At 45.4% G+C, this 17,504-nt stretch overlaps 2 protein-coding genes across 3 annotated transcripts; one reads left to right on the top strand and one right to left on the bottom strand.

The window, feature by feature from the left end:
• Positions 1-20: 20 nt before the first annotated feature.
• On the top strand, positions 21-3,493 carry SURF2 (surfeit 2). Of its 2 annotated transcripts, none has more exons than XM_048054260.2 (6): positions 21-143; positions 379-533; positions 692-795; positions 1,238-1,435; positions 2,031-2,150; positions 2,989-3,493. In XM_048054260.2, the coding sequence occupies exons 1-6, from the start codon at positions 69-71 to the stop codon at positions 3,111-3,113; spliced, it is 777 nt and encodes a 258-aa protein (XP_047910217.2). In that variant the 5' UTR covers positions 21-68; the 3' UTR covers positions 3,114-3,493. The 2 variants fall into 2 exon arrangements, with proteins under 2 accessions (XP_047910217.2, XP_047910210.2); XM_048054253.2 differs by having other exon boundaries at positions 2,031-2,203.
• SURF4 (surfeit 4) lies at positions 3,403-17,339 on the bottom strand. Its single transcript, XM_048054270.2, has 6 exons — positions 17,155-17,339; positions 9,613-9,799; positions 8,370-8,446; positions 7,734-7,777; positions 6,599-6,785; positions 3,403-6,298 (listed from the first exon to the last, which is right to left on the bottom strand). Exons 1-6 carry the CDS (start codon positions 17,200-17,202, stop codon positions 6,032-6,034), a joined length of 810 nt encoding a protein of 269 aa, XP_047910227.1. The 5' UTR covers positions 17,203-17,339; the 3' UTR covers positions 3,403-6,031.
• Between the last annotated feature and the right edge of the window lie 165 nt (positions 17,340-17,504).

The raw sequence follows: 17,504 nt of genomic DNA, 5'->3' as shown, positions 1-17,504 counted from the left end.
CCGGCTTGGCCGGCCCCGGAAGAGAGGCGGGCTCCCGCTTGGCAGCGCCTCTCTGTGGCGGCGCGGCCATGGCGGAGGTGCCGGAGGAGGTGCGGCTGTTCCTGAGGCAGCACCCGCTGCTCGGCGTGGCCGCGCCGGGCAAGGTGAGCGGGGCGGGACCCCGAGGGGCTGGGGGTGGTGGTGAGGAGGAGAAGGTGGGTCGTGAGGGGGCAGCAGGGCGGGTGAGGGGCCCGGAGCCTGGCTGCGGCCTCAGGGGTTTCTGCCGCGGGGTGAGGGGGGGGAGAGATGAGGTATGGGGGCGAGGACCGGCAGGAGCTGGAGTTTTCTCCTCTGCCCAGCCCTGCGGAGCTGCCCTGACCGGCCCTTGCTTTCCGCCAGGTGAGGTGCAGGCTGACCGGCCACGAGCTGCCGTGCCGGCTGGCGGAGCTGCAGGCGTACACGGACGGCAAGAAGTACCGGCGGCTGGTGAGGACCGCCGGGGAGTTTGACTATGAGAAGTTTGAGCCCCACATAGTGCCCAGCACAAAGAACCTGTGCGTATTCTTCTTCTTGCATGTTATGCATCGCGCTTTGTTCAGTCTCAGACCAAGTGGCTGAGCTTTAGGAAGTTCTCAAGCATTTTTAATTTTGGGGAAGCTGGGAAAGTCTTTTTAAAGTATTCCTTCCTTTGTTCCTTGCTTCTTTCTCTCAGGCATCAGCTGTTCTGCAAGCTCACCCTCAGACACATCAACAAGTTTCCAGAGCACGTGCTCCGTCACGTCCAAGGGAAACGCTATCAGAAGGCCCTGAAAGCATGTAAGTTGGCTGACTCCGTCTTCAGAAAAGCTACTTGTTTCCTTGAGCTGTTAAAATTCCAGTATCTCCCTGTGAAGAGAGGGTGTAAACTTTCTCTAGACTGACGGTAATTTACTGCAGGTGCTCCTCAGCTGGGAAGGAAGAGCCCAGCTGTAGGGAGCAGTTGGCCTCTTTACCAATACTTTGAAACATCTTTAGTTGAAAGGAGTGGTTCTAAAGATTCCCCCGGAGTGGGGGTACACATGTCTAGCAGAGACTCTGTGTTAACATCTTTCCCATCTTTAATGCTCCATGGTATCACTGTCAATTGCATGAATGTGTCTTAGAGCTGGAGCTTAACTTACTTTTGAGTTGTTTCTAATATAAAGTGGAGGTGGAAATAAACAGGACGCAGGTGGCTGGGTAGCCTTGCTAAGTGCTGCTCAATCCCTCGCACCATTAGATGAGGAGTGCCAGAAGAAAGGGGTGGAATATGTCCCTGCCTGCTTGCGACAGAAGCAGCAACGGAGGCAGCACCCTGACGACCAAATGAACAGGAGCAGGCAGCCTCAGAGAGAGGAAGAATTCTGGGAGCCGAAGTCTCCCAGGACAGATGAGGACGGAGAGCAGACGGATGACAGCATGAGTGATCTGTACCCACGTGAGTAAGAACATCGGTACCACCTATGTCCTAAAGGGAGCTTGCCAGGTCATCTTCTCACACCTTTATTCTGCTCCTGTCTACTGGAGACGTGACTTTCATCCAGTTTGGGGGTCTTGGGTTTGGGAAAAGCTTGCCACCACTGAACATGAAATAGTGTTTCTCACCAAGTAACACCAGAGTTGGTCACATAAGGTGTGAGGGGAGGGATACAAGATCTGCTGGGCTTTGCTTTAGGTCTCTCTGCTTGCCATGTTTTTCAGCAATGGCAGGAGCTGGTAAGGCTGTCCCACTGACTTATGGCTGGAAGATGCTGCCTCGCCATAGGAGAGCAGAGCTCTAGGACCCCAAAACTGCCTGTGTGGCCCAGTTTCAAGAAACGGGCTAGTGGGAGCTCTAAGCTCGTTCCTAATAAAACATCAGTGTGTTTATTTCTGAAGTATTTCAGTAGTGACACATAAATGACAGGGGTTAATCCTTGGAGGCTGGAATCAGCTTGTCAAATCACCTTTGAGATGTGCTGAAAGTAAAGCTAGGAGTAGGCAGAGCCTACCTGCACAAGGAACTGATCCCAATCTAAATCTTTGTATTTTAGCTGAGCTCTTTCCTGAAAAAAGCCCAGCAGCTCCACAAAACACAGAGGCCAGCGATGACTTTGCAATAGACAGCGAAGAAGATGAGGCCAAGCTGACTGGGGAGAACGGTGTTGTGAACGGTGAGGATGGTGGAAGAACGGATGTGAACAGAGCAGCTGGCAAGAGGGGAAAGGTGGGAGTCACTTTGCTGTGTGCCGCAGTTGGGGAGTGTGAACAGGCATTCTGTCCTGTAGGTGTCTGTCTGAGCTATTCCTGTCTAAGAACCAGCAGAAGGTGTAAAGCTATTTGGGAGAATACTTTCCCTGAGTGCCAGCCGCTGGCTTGCGTTCTGAGGTGTGAATTACTAGCAGGAAATGTTTATCCTGCCTGCTCTAAATAGGGATGTTACTGCCTGCATAAATATCTCATCTGTGATTGAATCCTGCTGCACAGTCGTAACAGGGAGACTGAAGTGGGTCCTGTAATCTTCCTTTCCACACACACACACGTGCTATCTAAACACTTCTGAAATCACAGGGTGATTTCAAAACTACTTCTGCCTCCTTTGAGGAGCTGGCCACATCTTGCCTTTGGGTGTGCTTACAGGGCAACATACCCTCATCCTTCAGTGTGGGAGGCAGAAAGAAGTCACATAAGATGGATAAAGGCTCTAAGGGAACCCTGAGAGAGGTGCTGGAGCCCTTGTAATGGTATCAAGCTGGGAAGCTCAGGCTGGGGGAAGGATAGGCTCATTTCTGTGGGGAGACTGTCACTTTATGTAATGGAGTTTGCCTGTCAGGAATGCTAACTTGCAGAATATGGCCAGAAACCATCCTGGCTAGCCCTGTGTTCACAGTGACTCAGACTGTGCTTGTTCTGTTGCTTGTTCAAGGAGCACACCTGATTTCTCTTCAAGCTATCTTGTAGAGGTCTGGGTTTAATGTTTAGAAAAAACTGATCAACTTCTTCTCTCTACAGAAACAGTCAGGCCCTTCAAGGAAAAAATTCAAGCGTTGTCATCAGAAACCCAAGAACTTCAGGAAAGCAACCAATGGCAAATAAACTTTAATGATAAAAAATGTGGCTTGAAGCCTCTTGTGTAACAATTCCAGAGGGTGCAGAAGACTGAAGTGTTTGCCCTTACACCTTGCTGCCCATTCCTGTTAACCAATACAACAGGGGGAAATAGTGGGATGGAATTAAGTTACATTCTAACCATCGCTAGCCATCCCCTGCTACCAAACCAAGAATTATTACTACAGTAAAGTGCAAGCAGACGGCTGCTTGGACCTCTTTATGAGACGATAACTTCCATTAGGTGGGAGAAAAGCATGCAAGGCTGCTAACCAGCATTTTCAGATAGCTTAAGTGTCACCAGTCATACACTCTAAGTGGATACAAAGATGCCATTGTTTTTATTTTGATTGTTTCAAAAAATCAAAACATTTTCAAACACAACTAAGGTACAAAATACAGCATAAAATGAGAATTTATACTTTTTTTTTCCACATAGAAAGCAAAAATATATTCAGAATTAATTCCAGAACATTTTACAGAGCCAATTGATAGCTGACATCCTGTTTCTCAGCTACTGGGGGAGGTCACTGTATTTCTGGGAGATGCACAAATACAGCAGTGTATGTAAGAAACCAGAATCTTCTGCATCAGGACTCACAGTAAGTCCAGATATTGCGCTGCTTAGAAATACGTTATAATGCCCTCCACCTAACTGTGCCCCTTTAGTACTAAAATATTTCTGCTGCAAGGGACAGTATCAGTTCCCTTCTCTGGGGTCTTTTGTTGGAAAGGGAACTCTATTTTCACAGACAGAGGAAACTGATTATATTTCAGATAGTCCATCATCCAGCTCCTTAGTTAGACGGGACACAAAGAACAAGCTGAGGAAGCTAACTAAGGGCTACGTACAGAAATTGTTTTCTACCATTCAATTTATAAATACTATGAACATCAACAGCAGTTAAGATATCTGAGAATGGCTGCCTTGATGTCTAAGACAGAGGACCTGCAGTGAAGCTGAGCAAGAAATCCTGTGCTGAACATCAGGAATTGAAAGAACAGTTTGGTTTGCTATGAAGAGACAGGCACAATTAACACTTGAGGCAAAAACCTCTCCTGCAAAATCTGTTTAGAAGAAAGCCTTCAAAGTGACCAGAACTTAAATGCTGGCTTCCTCTCATCTACCCCGTATACTGATCAGTTTTCTTCAGCAGCAGCACATCTCACTATTACATGGGCTACTCTTCCCTTAAAGATGAAATCACTAGTTTAACATTAGGCAGTGCTCTTCTATTTGCCATCAGTCCTCAACCTAGTTTTCTCACCTAAAAAGCAACCATTTAACAGAACTGTCCAGGCTAGCATTCTCACCAGGAAACCCTGGTAAATAGTTCCTGCTGGAGAAGTTCAGCTGAATTACTTTTTGAACAAGTAGCTGAGCAGCCTTCTCAAAGGGATACAACAGTGCAAGAAATCCATGTAACGTTAGCAAGTTGGTAGGGCTCGTGCTTGCTAAAAGTCTAGAATGCTCTCATGATCTTGTGAGACAGGTTCACCTAGTTTACCAGCAGAGGACAAAACGCCTCCTCTGAGCAGCACTGACTAAACGTGTTCATGGCACAGAGGCTGTGGCACTGAGAGGTGAAAACAGGACCTTCCCCTCTCCTCGCTATTAAGCTGAGGAGTTCCTTCCTCTGAATATACAAGTTACATCCCTGGCTGCTTATTCACAGCACAGGCTTTGCGCTTGCATTCTTCAGCTATAACTGTTTGTAATACAGCGTTGAGAACTGGGACTGTATGCAGCACACAGCTGCCTTCCACACTCCTTCCCTGCGCATCTCAAGTGTGGTCCAAGATGTCGGAGAGAAGGGTTTTACTCACTTCAACATCCCAGCTCTTCCACTGTTCAGTCAACTTGGGCTTTTGCAGCTGAGACTGACAGAAGTGAATCTAGGTAGCAAAGACTATAGTTTAGAAGATTGACTGCTCTCATTTTGCATGTACTGAGTACAGGGAAAAGGGGAATTTCCATGATTCTAGAGACACTTTCACCAGTAACCTGCAATTCAGATATGAGTTTGGAGCACATACGGATGGAAGCTGGTTTAATAGCAGAAAGGAGCTTTTATTATGGAACCTGCAGCATAGCTTAGCTCCTTTTCTTGGAAATTCAGAAAGGGGCAACTCTGGGGAAAGAATGCTGAATTAACAAGTTCTTTTGGCACAGAATTTTATCAGAATCTAACATTTGCTCTCTTTGGGAGTACCTTGCCCCTTCCTTCTTGAAATATCATAAGCAATACAGAATTTCACCTCATTCCCCTCAAGAACAGAACCGTAACAAGTTAGGAAACCCTCTCCCTTTCCTTACCTAGCAGAGGATATAGCTACTTTCAGTGTTTTCTTTTTTGCCATCTATTTGGGTGCAGGAAAGACCTCCCCCCCCCCCTTTTTTTTTTTAAATAAAAAGAGAGTTACAGGCCCTCTGAGCAGCGAAGTGAGTTCTTTTGATGCTGCTTTCCACCTTGATAAGCAATGCTATAACCAGCAGTGGAACTCCTTATACACAAGACAGAGTTCTGATGAGGGTGAGAAAGGGGATCCACTTTTTCAGTTATAGCTAAAACCCAACAGCACACCAAATGATACAGCTGTATCTGCTCACAGTACTTCAAATTTTAAAACACTGCTGACATTAAAGACAGCAACCGTTCTATTGCAACTCAGTGAAGCCTCAGCAAAATGCAGGTTCATTGGGTTAGTTCCAAATCTATAGTTAGAACAATAAGCCTAGGCAACATTCCTTGAAGAAATAGGGTTTTATCTATTGTATTACTGGTGCCACTGTAAATCAAATTCAAAACATCTGTGCCTTTAATAGGAAGGGGACATGTATGTGTAGAATGCTGGCAGTTTTTGTTGAATCCATACTTTGAATCCATATTTTTGAGAATCAGTTCTGGACTTAATATGTTATGTCCCAAAAGTGTTGCTACTCCTGTTACCACTCTTTCTTCTTCTCATCCATGGAGACTCCGCCAGGACCCAGTGCAACCACGAGGAGGAGCCCTCCAATTACAGACATGGTCTGGAAGAAATCGTATTTGAGGAAGTCGTGCATGGGCTTGTAGGCTGGAATGGTCCAGAAGGCATTGAAGTAGATGTTTATGCCAAAGAGCCAGATGACTAGAGTCAAGGCAGCCAGCTTAGTCTTGAAGCCAATTGCCACCAAGATAATCAGGGCTGTGCCCACAATGTTCTGCAGAATCTGCAGGGAGGAAGAGAAAAAGTAAAAACAAACCAACAAAACACCAAAAACCAGAACACCCCACCAACAAACCAAACAAGCTTACATGTGGTTCTTAAATGGACACACAGACAACAGATTATCAGTAAACAGTTAAGTTCATCAGAACAAGTTGTCAGATGATCTACTAACAACTTTTTAAAATATCAATTCAACTAAAAAAAGACAAATGAGCAGCAATGAGTAAGCCCTACAGCTGACCTGGGAGTCGATACTATATTTCAGTTCCTTAACCCATGCTTTTCTACTCAAGATACTTACAGAAAAGAAGTTCATATCAAAATGCAGCAGTGTCATGAACATGAGGACCAGCAGCACACGACCCCCAAGCTGCATGTACTGTTTAGGAGAGCTTTCCCGCATGGTGGGGACACCAGCGAACATGCTCTTCCCCTCCGAGCGTGACTCAGCCAAAAGCAGCAGCAAGCCTCCCCCAAGGGCAAGGTTCCTATGGAAAGACAGAAATAGATTTTTTTTTTTAAACTATCATTTGAACTAAACTACACACTTAGTCCTACCTGACAATTTCAGCTCAGTAATAGTCTGCATGTTAGCGAGAAGTGACCTCCTCTGTACCTTGCACTGTCTGCATTAGAATTCACAGCTGAAACAGCAGCACTGCACACAACGCTGGTTTACACAAGTCTGTGTAGACACATGCAGCCTGCCAGAGCAGTCTGGCACCCGCAGCTCAGACAGTTGCTTAGCATCTGTTACATCATGAATTTTGTCGTACTGAAGTTATTCTGTACCTCTGCTTTAGCCATATGTGCCAAAGTAGTCCAGAGGTTGCTTTGAGAAAACAGACCAGCAGTACTGCTAGAAGTTACACATTTACAGGGTTGTAGTAAGCCCAGAGTACAGATCTTGTGCTGCCCCCTGCCCTCCCCTCAGAGGAGAGGGGTAAAAAGGTAACACAGCCATCACTTGGCATTTGACAAGGAAGTTCATTTTCAATAGCCCCATCCTCTACTGCAGAAAGGTGATATAGATTTAAATCCCAGAAACCATTCCAATATCTAAATGCTTCAGTTTCCTCAGAAAATGGTTTGTCACACATAAACACAGTTGCTATTTTAACATTTAGGAAATAATAGCAACTCACTGATCCAATCCAGACAGCTGCTCCTGAGCTCTCATCAAGGAGAGAAGTAGCAGAAGCATTTAGATCTTAGTGGGTTAGGATTAGTCTTTTCCTTCTACAGTACTGAACCTGCTGTCTGTGGTTTAACTCACTGTACTTTTTTTTTTTTAGGTGCTCTGATATTTAATATAAGTGCATCATTGGCAAAATCTTTCTAGTAAATACTCTATACAAAGATAACTTCCCTCTGTAGAGGGGGGCTATGACAGACAAAAGCTTTTGTTCTGTTTTGAAAAAACTATGTAGGCATACCTCATCAAGAACTTCAGGTCCCATAGAATGCTATATGCAATAGTCTAGGCAAAGAACAGGAGAAGTTAATTAACACTGTGCAAGTTGTAATGAAGCTCAGAATGTTATGATCTCAAACCTCACTATCCATAGCAGAAGTCAATTACAAGTACATTATACTGAAAGAAACGAGCTAAGTTACACCAGCATGGTCCTATGAGTCAGTGTAAAACAGGGAACAGAAGCCAGAATTTCCCTTGTGTTTCAGCCCCCACAAAAATACATCTGTTTTAGACAGGAAGTATTCTATTTAGTCAGGCTTCTTTGTGATGGGGACAGGAAGAGGCTTCCAGAAGAGTCCCCAGGCTTTGGCCTCTAACATGCAGCTATAAGCCCCACATTTGGCATGTTACTGACATACAGGTAAATTGCAAGTTATTTCTGCTAAATTCATCAAGGTCAAATAGCAAATCAACATCTCCAGCTGACTGACTGCAATTACATCCAAGGATCTATCAGGCACATCAGAAGAACAGAAACAGCAAAATAGCTCAGTGTCATTGAGGACTGGCATTAGGCCAGGGCAGAAAGAAATTCTGGGTATTTAAATATGCTGGTAATACTGGGGCTAAGATTTCAAAGACTTAAGCCTCCTACCTGTAATGCTATAATTCCAAACAGTCCAAAGCAGGCATATTGCACAAAGTTCCTACTCAGCACCAGGATACAGCCGCCTGAGTTGGGGAAATTGAACACAGTTACACTTCTGGCTTGCACAGGAAGAGATGCTGCAGGAATTGTAACTTGTTTTGAACTGAGCAGAATGAGATTTCTTTCAACTGTGCTACAGAGAGCCAGGCAGGAAATTTTAATGGCACACTGGCACAAATCAGTCTGGGAACCAAGAAGTTTTAGTACATGTTTGAGAAAGTTTTTACTTCCAGAAGTATCTTTTATTTCACAAAGAGTAAGCATACACTGAATGTAGTCCCTAGCACACAGCACTGTAGAGTAGCTGTCAGCGTTAAAGTATTACAAGAAGTTGCAAAGAGACTCAACTAATCATGGAGGGATGTTTTGTGTTTTTTTTTTTTTAATATTTTATCAGTGATAAACTGTTAGGGCAAACATGCTGTACTCTCTTTCCTTGAAAGGTTTTGTTTTAGATCCTTCCTCAAGCGTTCCATCAAGAAACACTGACAGCCCTTGCCACTTGGGCATGGGGACTGGTAATTACATTAAATTAAGCTGTCTCTCTACACAAGAAATACAAAAGTCAAAGCTAAAGCCAACCACAAGATATGAAGTCTGCAGAGCAATCAAGAACAGTAGATTTGGGACTTAATATAATAATTTTACCTCTCCATTTTTGATACTCTAATTTCATTTAGCACTTACACTGGGATTATTTTGATTCCTGGGCTTTGACTTCCTCTGAAACAAACACCTCTCTTGTGGCTGCAGTGTACCAATTGCAAGGGAAAACTCTGCCACTGAGATTAATCACCATAAAAACAGCAGGCTGAGAAAGTCTTAGCTCTGCCCCATTTAAGAAAATATGAATAATTTATTTAGAGAACTTAGGGGTTGTGGGTATGTTTATGTATGTGTATGTATGTACAGAACTGAAAACAGACTGCCCTAATGGACTCCCGGCACTTCTGACTCAGGGTGTCACCAGAAGTTCTCAAGGACTATTTCCAAGAAAGACTGAGGCAGGTCAATTAGGAGTTCTTTTCATTCAGCCCACATAGTACTCTTAGTTCGAAGCTATCAATGGCTATTGAGAAATCAGTGAGGCATCCCGTGCTTACATGATTCACAGCGCTTACATGAGCCAGGGGTGGCAGACACACTGGAGTGCTCTGGCATCCACCTTAACAGCCTTAGAGCCACTTACTCAGCTGTCCGAAGAGATTTATGAACACAAAGATGGAGGCCAGGAAATAGCCACAGTTCCACGTTCCATCAATGTAATCCCTCTGTTCACTCCACTGGAACCACATGCGGATGCCGTCCTCCAGGAAGGTGCTGATCAGGCACAGGCGGGCCACGTGGGGGAGGTACTGCTTCGTCACCCTCAGGAACTACAGGGGCAGACAGCACAGTTAGCAGGGAAGGCAGGACAGAGGGCAAGGCAGAACTCAAGGCAGAAGAGATCCATGCACTCCACAGACTGAGGTCACCAGCTCTCATGCACACAGGGTCAACAACATCTACAGAGAAACAAGGATTTAATTAAGTTCTCCTTCATTCCAGTTGCAGAACAGGCGGGAGAGGTGGGGAAAGCCAGTTTTCATGCTCTACCTGGAGAGCTTTTTGGACAAGGACTCGGAAAGCAGAATCCTGCAGCACCTTTCTGCGTAACAGGAACTGTGTTTTGACGGAGCTCTTACTAGATGAAGGCTGACCTTGGTTTTAGTTTGTCTCAGTTTCATGTTACAGCTCAACTGATCCATCAGATAGCCGGGAGCTGAAAGGGCAACCCTACTCCCACCCACATGCTCAGGCACTCAACACCCTGTAACAAACTGATTCAGGGAGTGAGGCTGACAGAAGGTTAACTCTACAAAGATTAAAGAAACTTTAATAAGCTTTCTGACAAGCTAGTTCCTTCCAGCAGCTCCTAAAAGCACCAGTGCAAGGCGTGTGTCTGTGTGCAGAACCTCACTTTTGAGCAACAGCTATTAGCTCAGTGCAGCTGGTACACAGAATTGCACCTTGCGTACACACAGTTCCTACTTTCATTAAAAACAGCCTCCTGTGCAGAAATAAATTAGGCATTTACATATTCTATTCAATATAGTAGTTAAAAAGGTATATTGTAGAACAAATGCCGTGCCTTAGTTCTTGGGAATGCAAGTTGCATCTGGTTACCCCACACTGTCACTCTGCACTCACTGGTCAGCTCGCTCTGCAATTACAGTAATTCTAAAGGGACAAATACAGCACTGCCAAGTGGTGTCCAGACTAGCACACCCTGTAGGACTGAGGGGTGCACAGGAAGACATACTGGATCTGCATTATAGCAAGTGCTCAACTGGCAGACAGTTTCCTGAATGGCACTGGTTATTTAATGGGAACTCCCTCTAGGATTTGCGTTGCCACAGAGTGGCACACCACACACGCTGGTTTGGCTTAGCCAGATCACCAGGAAGCCACATTTAGAGCCAGTGGGGGCCGCTGCGTAGGCAAGTGCCATCTACTAAGTAACAAACAAATTTAATCTAAAACTCTAGAAGATTAAACAGCAGGGTTCTACCATCTAACAACAACAGCAGTTTAGGCAGGCTGACACTTGTAAAAGTAAATGCCCACGTTACAAGCCTTCATGCAGCACTGCCAGACTTCGCTTCTCCTAATTCTAAAGGAGGGATATCTGCAGCCATTTAATAAAACCCCACTATCCCACACAAAGTTCATTGTGCTGTAAAGCACAGTTTCATACAGTTTGTGATATTAGATACTTGAACATGTAAAGGGGGGGGGGTGGGAAAAGCTACATGAGCACAGGCATTTGCCAGACAAGGCTGAACAACATCAAAACAAATCATCAGAAACACCACAAACTTTCTTTCATAACTCATTCTTTCTGTCCTTTGGGTTAGACAATACAGCTAATAAGCTTATTTCTGGGCCTTTTTTTTTTGTGGCTCTGAAAGTGTTCACTATATATAGGAGTATAGGGAAGGGACACTAAAGCCATTTCTGAAAGCATTTTCTTGTCACAGTAATCAGCAAGCACTAAAGGCTGTTTCAAATCCTATGCAAATGAAAAGCTTTGCTTACTGTGTAACTGAAGATTATCACAAGAAAAAAAACAACGTGGCAAACATGCTTAACAGTTAATAGCAGAACAAACTACACCAGTTGCACTGCATGCATGCAGAGTCTAAGGGTCAAGATTCAAGTCAATCAAGTGCATATTAAGTGCAGCTGTACTCTGACTCAGGGCTGCCACTTCAGGCTTTTTAAAACCCTGTTAATAGTTGGATGAATGACTCAGAAGAAAATTTGTGATCTTTGTCACTGAAGGAGATACGCATCTTGTTTTACAGCTTTCTTTTCTCCCTTATTTCACTGTGTTTGGACAGCTTGAGGCAAGGAATGCTACAGATAGTTCGGAAATAGTACAGAAAAGTAAAAGAGGTAATAGTCTGCCCTGCCAAGATGTGGAACAGGCATCTTTGGTCTAGACAGGTGAAGGACAGAGGAAATGCAAGAGGACAGGGGCTGAGCATCTGTAGGAAAAAGTAAAAAAAAAAGACACTGCTGCAGAAAGCCAGAAAAAAGCAGCAAGCATTACAGATGATATCTACTTCCAAGCTTCATCTCTGCGGCTTTTGAAGATGAGATCAGCTTACATGACCCACTTCCCTTTCCCTGAAAGGAAGGGGCTGCCAACAGCCTAGGTGAGGAGCCAAAAAAAGGCATTTAACATTTACCTGTTCTCAGGGCTTACAGAGGGAAATGTAATGCCATCTATTAAACATGTGTGAGCATCCAATCAGCTGGCGACAAGTCAGAACGACCGAGGCCTACGGCAGCTGCAGTGCTCAGCAACCTTATCGGGACACAGACCGTCTCTGGACATCCATAACTCACGTAGCTGCCTTGGTTTAGCTACACACAAGTCAAAACCTTTAAGCCTCAGCAAGCTTAAAGCAAGTCAGCTTCAGAAACTGACTGCATGAACGAGAAAAGACCAAAAGACACTGGTCAGAGATCAGAAAGAGAGGAAGCAAACAGTTACACAATAACAAGAACATAACAGACACCAAACGATTATTGAGGTTAAAGAATTTAGGTACTAAATCACCCAAATAATTCAGGCTTAGGGCAGAGTAACCAAAAAGAAACAGGAGGTCCCTGGAAGTGGGACTGAACTGATAGAGACTGAAGCAGCAGTTCCGATCCTACACATCATCAGCAACGTCTGGCTCCAAACATTGCACTTTGAGCCTACTTCCTACAGTTGTGATTCACAGGGGTAAAAGCAGCATATATGTGAAACTCTGCAGCGGGTAGCTGCAGCCAGTAAACATAGCCAACTAATCCATGGGACTCAAAGTGCACGCTCTGCTACGCGCAGCGCACTTAAGCCAAAATGAAGTGTGGAGATGGACGGAGGTGACTGTGTTAAACTCATGACGTGAAGTAATCAGACAGCTTATTCTGTTCTGGGCTCTGCATCAACTCTTGGCGCATACTGCCTCCTCGCAAGAGAAAAAGGTAACAAAATACCAAAGTAAAACTATCTGAAAGAAGAACAGCTGGTTCTGCACTGGCAGTCAAGTCATTAACATACACCAGAGGGGCTTTGCATTGCCACTTCCCCTCTAATGGGATTAGGAGGGCAAAGATAGATTTAAATGCTCCTCTTAGTTTAATAAGCAAAGGTGCACAAGAGGATCCGGGGATACCGAAATAGCCTCTGCTCAGAATCTTTTTTGAAAAGTAGTCTTGAAATATTCAAACCTAGAAAAGAAGTCCACCCAAAGAGACAGGATGAAGTGATCCTGTTTTGACTCTAACAATTTCTAAAATATCCCACCTACAACAGTCCCAAATTTGTAAGGAACTTGGCCCATTTTGATGGAAGTTACATCATAGCACAGCTACAGACACTGCCCGAGTTGGGACATTTCACTGTCACCTAGGTGTGTTCTATAAGGAAACAAACACATGCACTGGGGAGGTAGGGCTGCGTGCACAAGTTCCTTTTCCTCCAGGTTTCATTTACGAATGTGATCTTACCAAACTTAGAAGTACTCTGAAGATTAGAATCACAGAATGCTTTGGGTTGGAAGGGACCTCACAAATTATTTAATTCCAACCCCCTGCCATGGGCAAGGCCACCTCCCACCAGAGCAGGTTGCCCGAAGCCCCATCCAACCTGGCTTTAAACACTTCCAGGCATGGGGCATCCACAGCTTCTCTGGTCGTTAAGACCGGGCCAAAGTCCAAACACAGAAGCTTTTTTCCTCGTTGAGTGTATGTTCCTGAATCAGTGAAATTATGATCATAGTAACAAACAGCTGTCTGCTAAAATACACAGAAAACTCTTCTGCAGAACTTTGTGTGTTTAGAGCCTCTGATAAGGTTCTGTTTGAAGTACCTAGCTTTTATTTGGTTAAGGGATTGCTTTGCTCTTGGAAGAGCAGAGCGCTAGCAGACACCAGTGATTCTGTGGGGCAGGATGCTCAAATCCTCTGGCCGAGAGCTAATTTTTCCTTGTACCAGCCTATATATATATAGAAATATCTATATATCTCCACATAGGGAGAACCCACCTAATGACCACAAGGACAGCAGCACCCATCACACCAGGCTAACTGATGTCTGCAAGTTGTCTGTGTAGCCTCAATACTGAGAACAAGGCTCTCATAATTATTTCAAAAAGAAAAAAAAAAAAGAGCTCTGACCCCCCAGAACATTTCTGGCAATCCCAATCAGGTTTTTAATTGCTATAAGATTTCTCACAAGAACATTTTTTCACTTCTAAATCATGCCTTACAAAAATTCCCTTTTCCAAAAGGCTATTCAATCAAATCTTTAGAATGGGATTTCTTAGTCACATATTGCATTTCGCTATCACTCTTCATGGTAAGAGTCTTTCCCAGCCTAAGAGGAATAAGCTGTATTTGGTTTATGATGATACAGGACCACGTATTGACATGACTTTAAGCTAGAGTTTCCAAATTCAGTTCCTTAATATTAAACACAAAGGTCAGGATAGAAATGAAATGTTTTCTTCTCCCTTCTGTTATCTGCAAAATAGGATACAGAGATGTTAGAATTGGCTTAACAACATGCACCAGCATTTATGTTGGAAAAATTAAATAAAACCCCCAGTGTCTGGTTTTTCCCTTACAATCCTTTCACTGCAGTACAATGACCCAATGTCTCGTTGCATTTTTGTCCATTTTTTTTTTTAGAATGGCAGAAATACCAGGCACCCACATTCCTAAAGATTATTACAGACATTAGAAAAGTTGCTTGAGATTCGCTCCCTCTTATGGGGATTACAGAAGAGAGGCAACCAGTTCTCTAACTTAAACAACCACTACAGCCCTAGATACAGCTATTTTCAGTACGATAATGTCAGCGGTATATCATGACTGCACTGAAGAGCTTAACATGTAATATTTTAGCAAGGATCACTAAATAACGTGTCTAACCTCTAGGTATAGAAGATATTTAATTGATAATGTTGAGCTGGCATCATGGGAGAGTGTTTAAAGACAAACACAAAGCAAGTAGTGGGACATCATTCTGAACCAAGATCATTATCTCTTCGCACTGTACATCACCCACATTTTTAAAGAACTTAGCAGCTTTTCCCACCCCTTTTAACATAGTAAGCCGCCTCCTCCTAAACCTGCAAGACCACCCCACAACATCCTTCACTGCAACCCTCAGGAACTGCCAACAGCAGCTCAGAGAGCAGAGCAGCTCCCCAGCCCTACTGTGCACCTGCAAGCTACAAACAGATGCTATAGCCCAGCTGAATTACTGGCTAGTTTTCACCACAAGCGATCTCACCACCTTGGTGTCACCCCCAGTCCTGTACTCCAACCATTCCCTTGCACTAGGGCTGGTGCCCATTTGACCGGAACAATGAGAGAAGCGAACCAACAGCAAATTAACCTTCACATTCTCTCAACCAGTTCAGCTTCCCAGCCTGGTGATAGGTGAGTGCTTGTGTGAGAGAAGGAAAGTGGAACATAGCCTTGGGAAAAGTAGAACAACCCCTGTCAGTCACAGCCAGCTGTCAGGCACGCTTAGCTGCCCTGTAAGGCCAGGTCCTGGTGCACTACTTCACTCGGCTGGATAGCTCACCTGCGGATTAATAGCCACTCATTACTATCTCATGGGAGACTTAATATATTTCCCCACAGAGCTTTTATGTTACAGAAAGCAAGACTTTTCAGGTCTTGAATAGTAGCACAAGGAATGGAGAAAGCAAGGTGACCAACGAGAACACGTTCAGGTCACGTAACAGTAGTTGTCCAGCTTTACCATCTCCATCGAGGTGAGTTCCAGTTCTACTTCAGTCCAGATATTCCAAGTGTTTTTTATCTGACGTGAACTAAGTTTTCATAACGCTAAGCATTAACTTTGCAATATATACCAGAGGTAATTGTTTGGTAAGTCCCTCTACTCCTACACTGGTGCGATACTGAGTTTTAGCAACAGACACAGCACTGAAAGCATCTGATTGAGCAAGGAGGCAGCCATTTGGAGCCAGAATTATCTGAGGAGTATCTTAGTTACTTGAAGAGCCATAGAAGTTGTTTTGCAATCTGATGAATAAGTGTATGCAAATACCCCAAATTCTGTGACTAAGGTAAAGACGCATCTTTAAATAGTATGTGGCCAAGCACAAATAAACTTGTGCCACTTAAAACTCATCTCATGAGGAAGCAAACTGCATTTTGCTAGACAAAAGAGCTTTCATTACTATGGAAAAAAAGGGTTTTTAGAGACATCTAGAAATAGTCACACAGGAATAAATAGAGGGGTGTTATAAAAAGGTCAGGACAAACAGTGTATTTTTTGGCAAGTGACTTGAACACTGTATTGATAGCTTAGTTTCTCGCTTAAAATGAGAGAGGACGACAAAAATGATCAGGACACTCCTTAAATTGATTTCTACCACATGCCACAAGAAGCTGTGGCTCTAAAACAAGTTGCCCACCTGGGAGCGGGCAGGAAGCACCGAACAGGTTTTCCCAGTGAAATGTGCAGCGGCAGCACAGCCCCCTCAGAGCCGAGTGTTGCTGTGCATCACGCCACTTGCTCTGCTTCAGGAGTGGAAATGGCAAAACCAGGCAGAATAAGGTTCTTCTAATGAACTTGATAAAGTATGATTAGATGTTACCTCCGGTTTTCAACGATATGAATCACCATGACGATGAGGATCTTTCTAACACCACCACCACATTAACTACTTATAATCACACTATTCCTGCTCTGATACGTAACCATAATGCATTATAAGCTTCCGTTTCACAGCAAAACCCACAACGGCCTCTACCAAAATAACCACACAGAGGGCTAAAACAGCCCCAGCTTGTTTACTCTCCTTTTACCCCGATTTTAAGCACACCCCTCCGGTGCTGGCGAGCCTCTTCCACCCCAGGCCTGGGCTTCCCACAGGAAGGGCCAGGCCTTTTTCCACCCCTCTCTGCCCCCCACCCTGGCCACCCTCAGCCCCCCCACCCCCTTACCACAGCCCCCCGGCCAGTGGGCGAGGAGACGAGCAGGGCTCACCCCGCTTTTCCCCCTTTCCCCTCACCGCGAAGCCCCCAGCCCCTCAGGGAGCCCCAGCCAGGGCCCAGCCGTGCCTCAGGAACCCAGAGGGGACAGGGCCCACCCCGGCCGCCATCTCCGGGCCCGGCCTCTCCCTGAGGGCGCACACAAAGGCCCCCCCCCCCACCTGGTCCGCGAAGTCCTCGGCGGTGCTCATGATGTCGTTCTGGCCCATGGCGGCGGCGGCGGAGGAAGGCGGGCAGGGGCCGGTTGCTACGCGCCTGGGGGCCCGGCCTGGCAGAGGGGGGAAGCGGGGCTGAGGGGAAGGGGGGGGAAGCTGAGGGCCGGGCCGGGCCGCACCGCGCCGCTCGGCTGCTGCTGCTGCCACGTAGGCCAGCCCTTAAAGGCGCCGCGCGGGCGGCAGCCCCGGCGCACGCTGGGCGAATGGGAGAGGGCGGCCGGAGGGGCCCCGCCCTTCCCGTGCCGCGCGGGCTTAAAGGGGCCGCGCCCGGGCGCTGAGGGGCGAGCTCTCGGGGT

The sequence above is a fragment of the Anser cygnoides genome, chromosome 20 (genome assembly GCF_040182565.1).
Source record: "Anser cygnoides isolate HZ-2024a breed goose chromosome 20, Taihu_goose_T2T_genome, whole genome shotgun sequence".
In the NCBI taxonomy this organism is placed as follows: Eukaryota; Metazoa; Chordata; class Aves; order Anseriformes; family Anatidae; genus Anser; species Anser cygnoides.
Note: the sequence above shows the minus strand (reverse complement) of the source record. Positions and strands in the feature narration are given on the sequence as shown.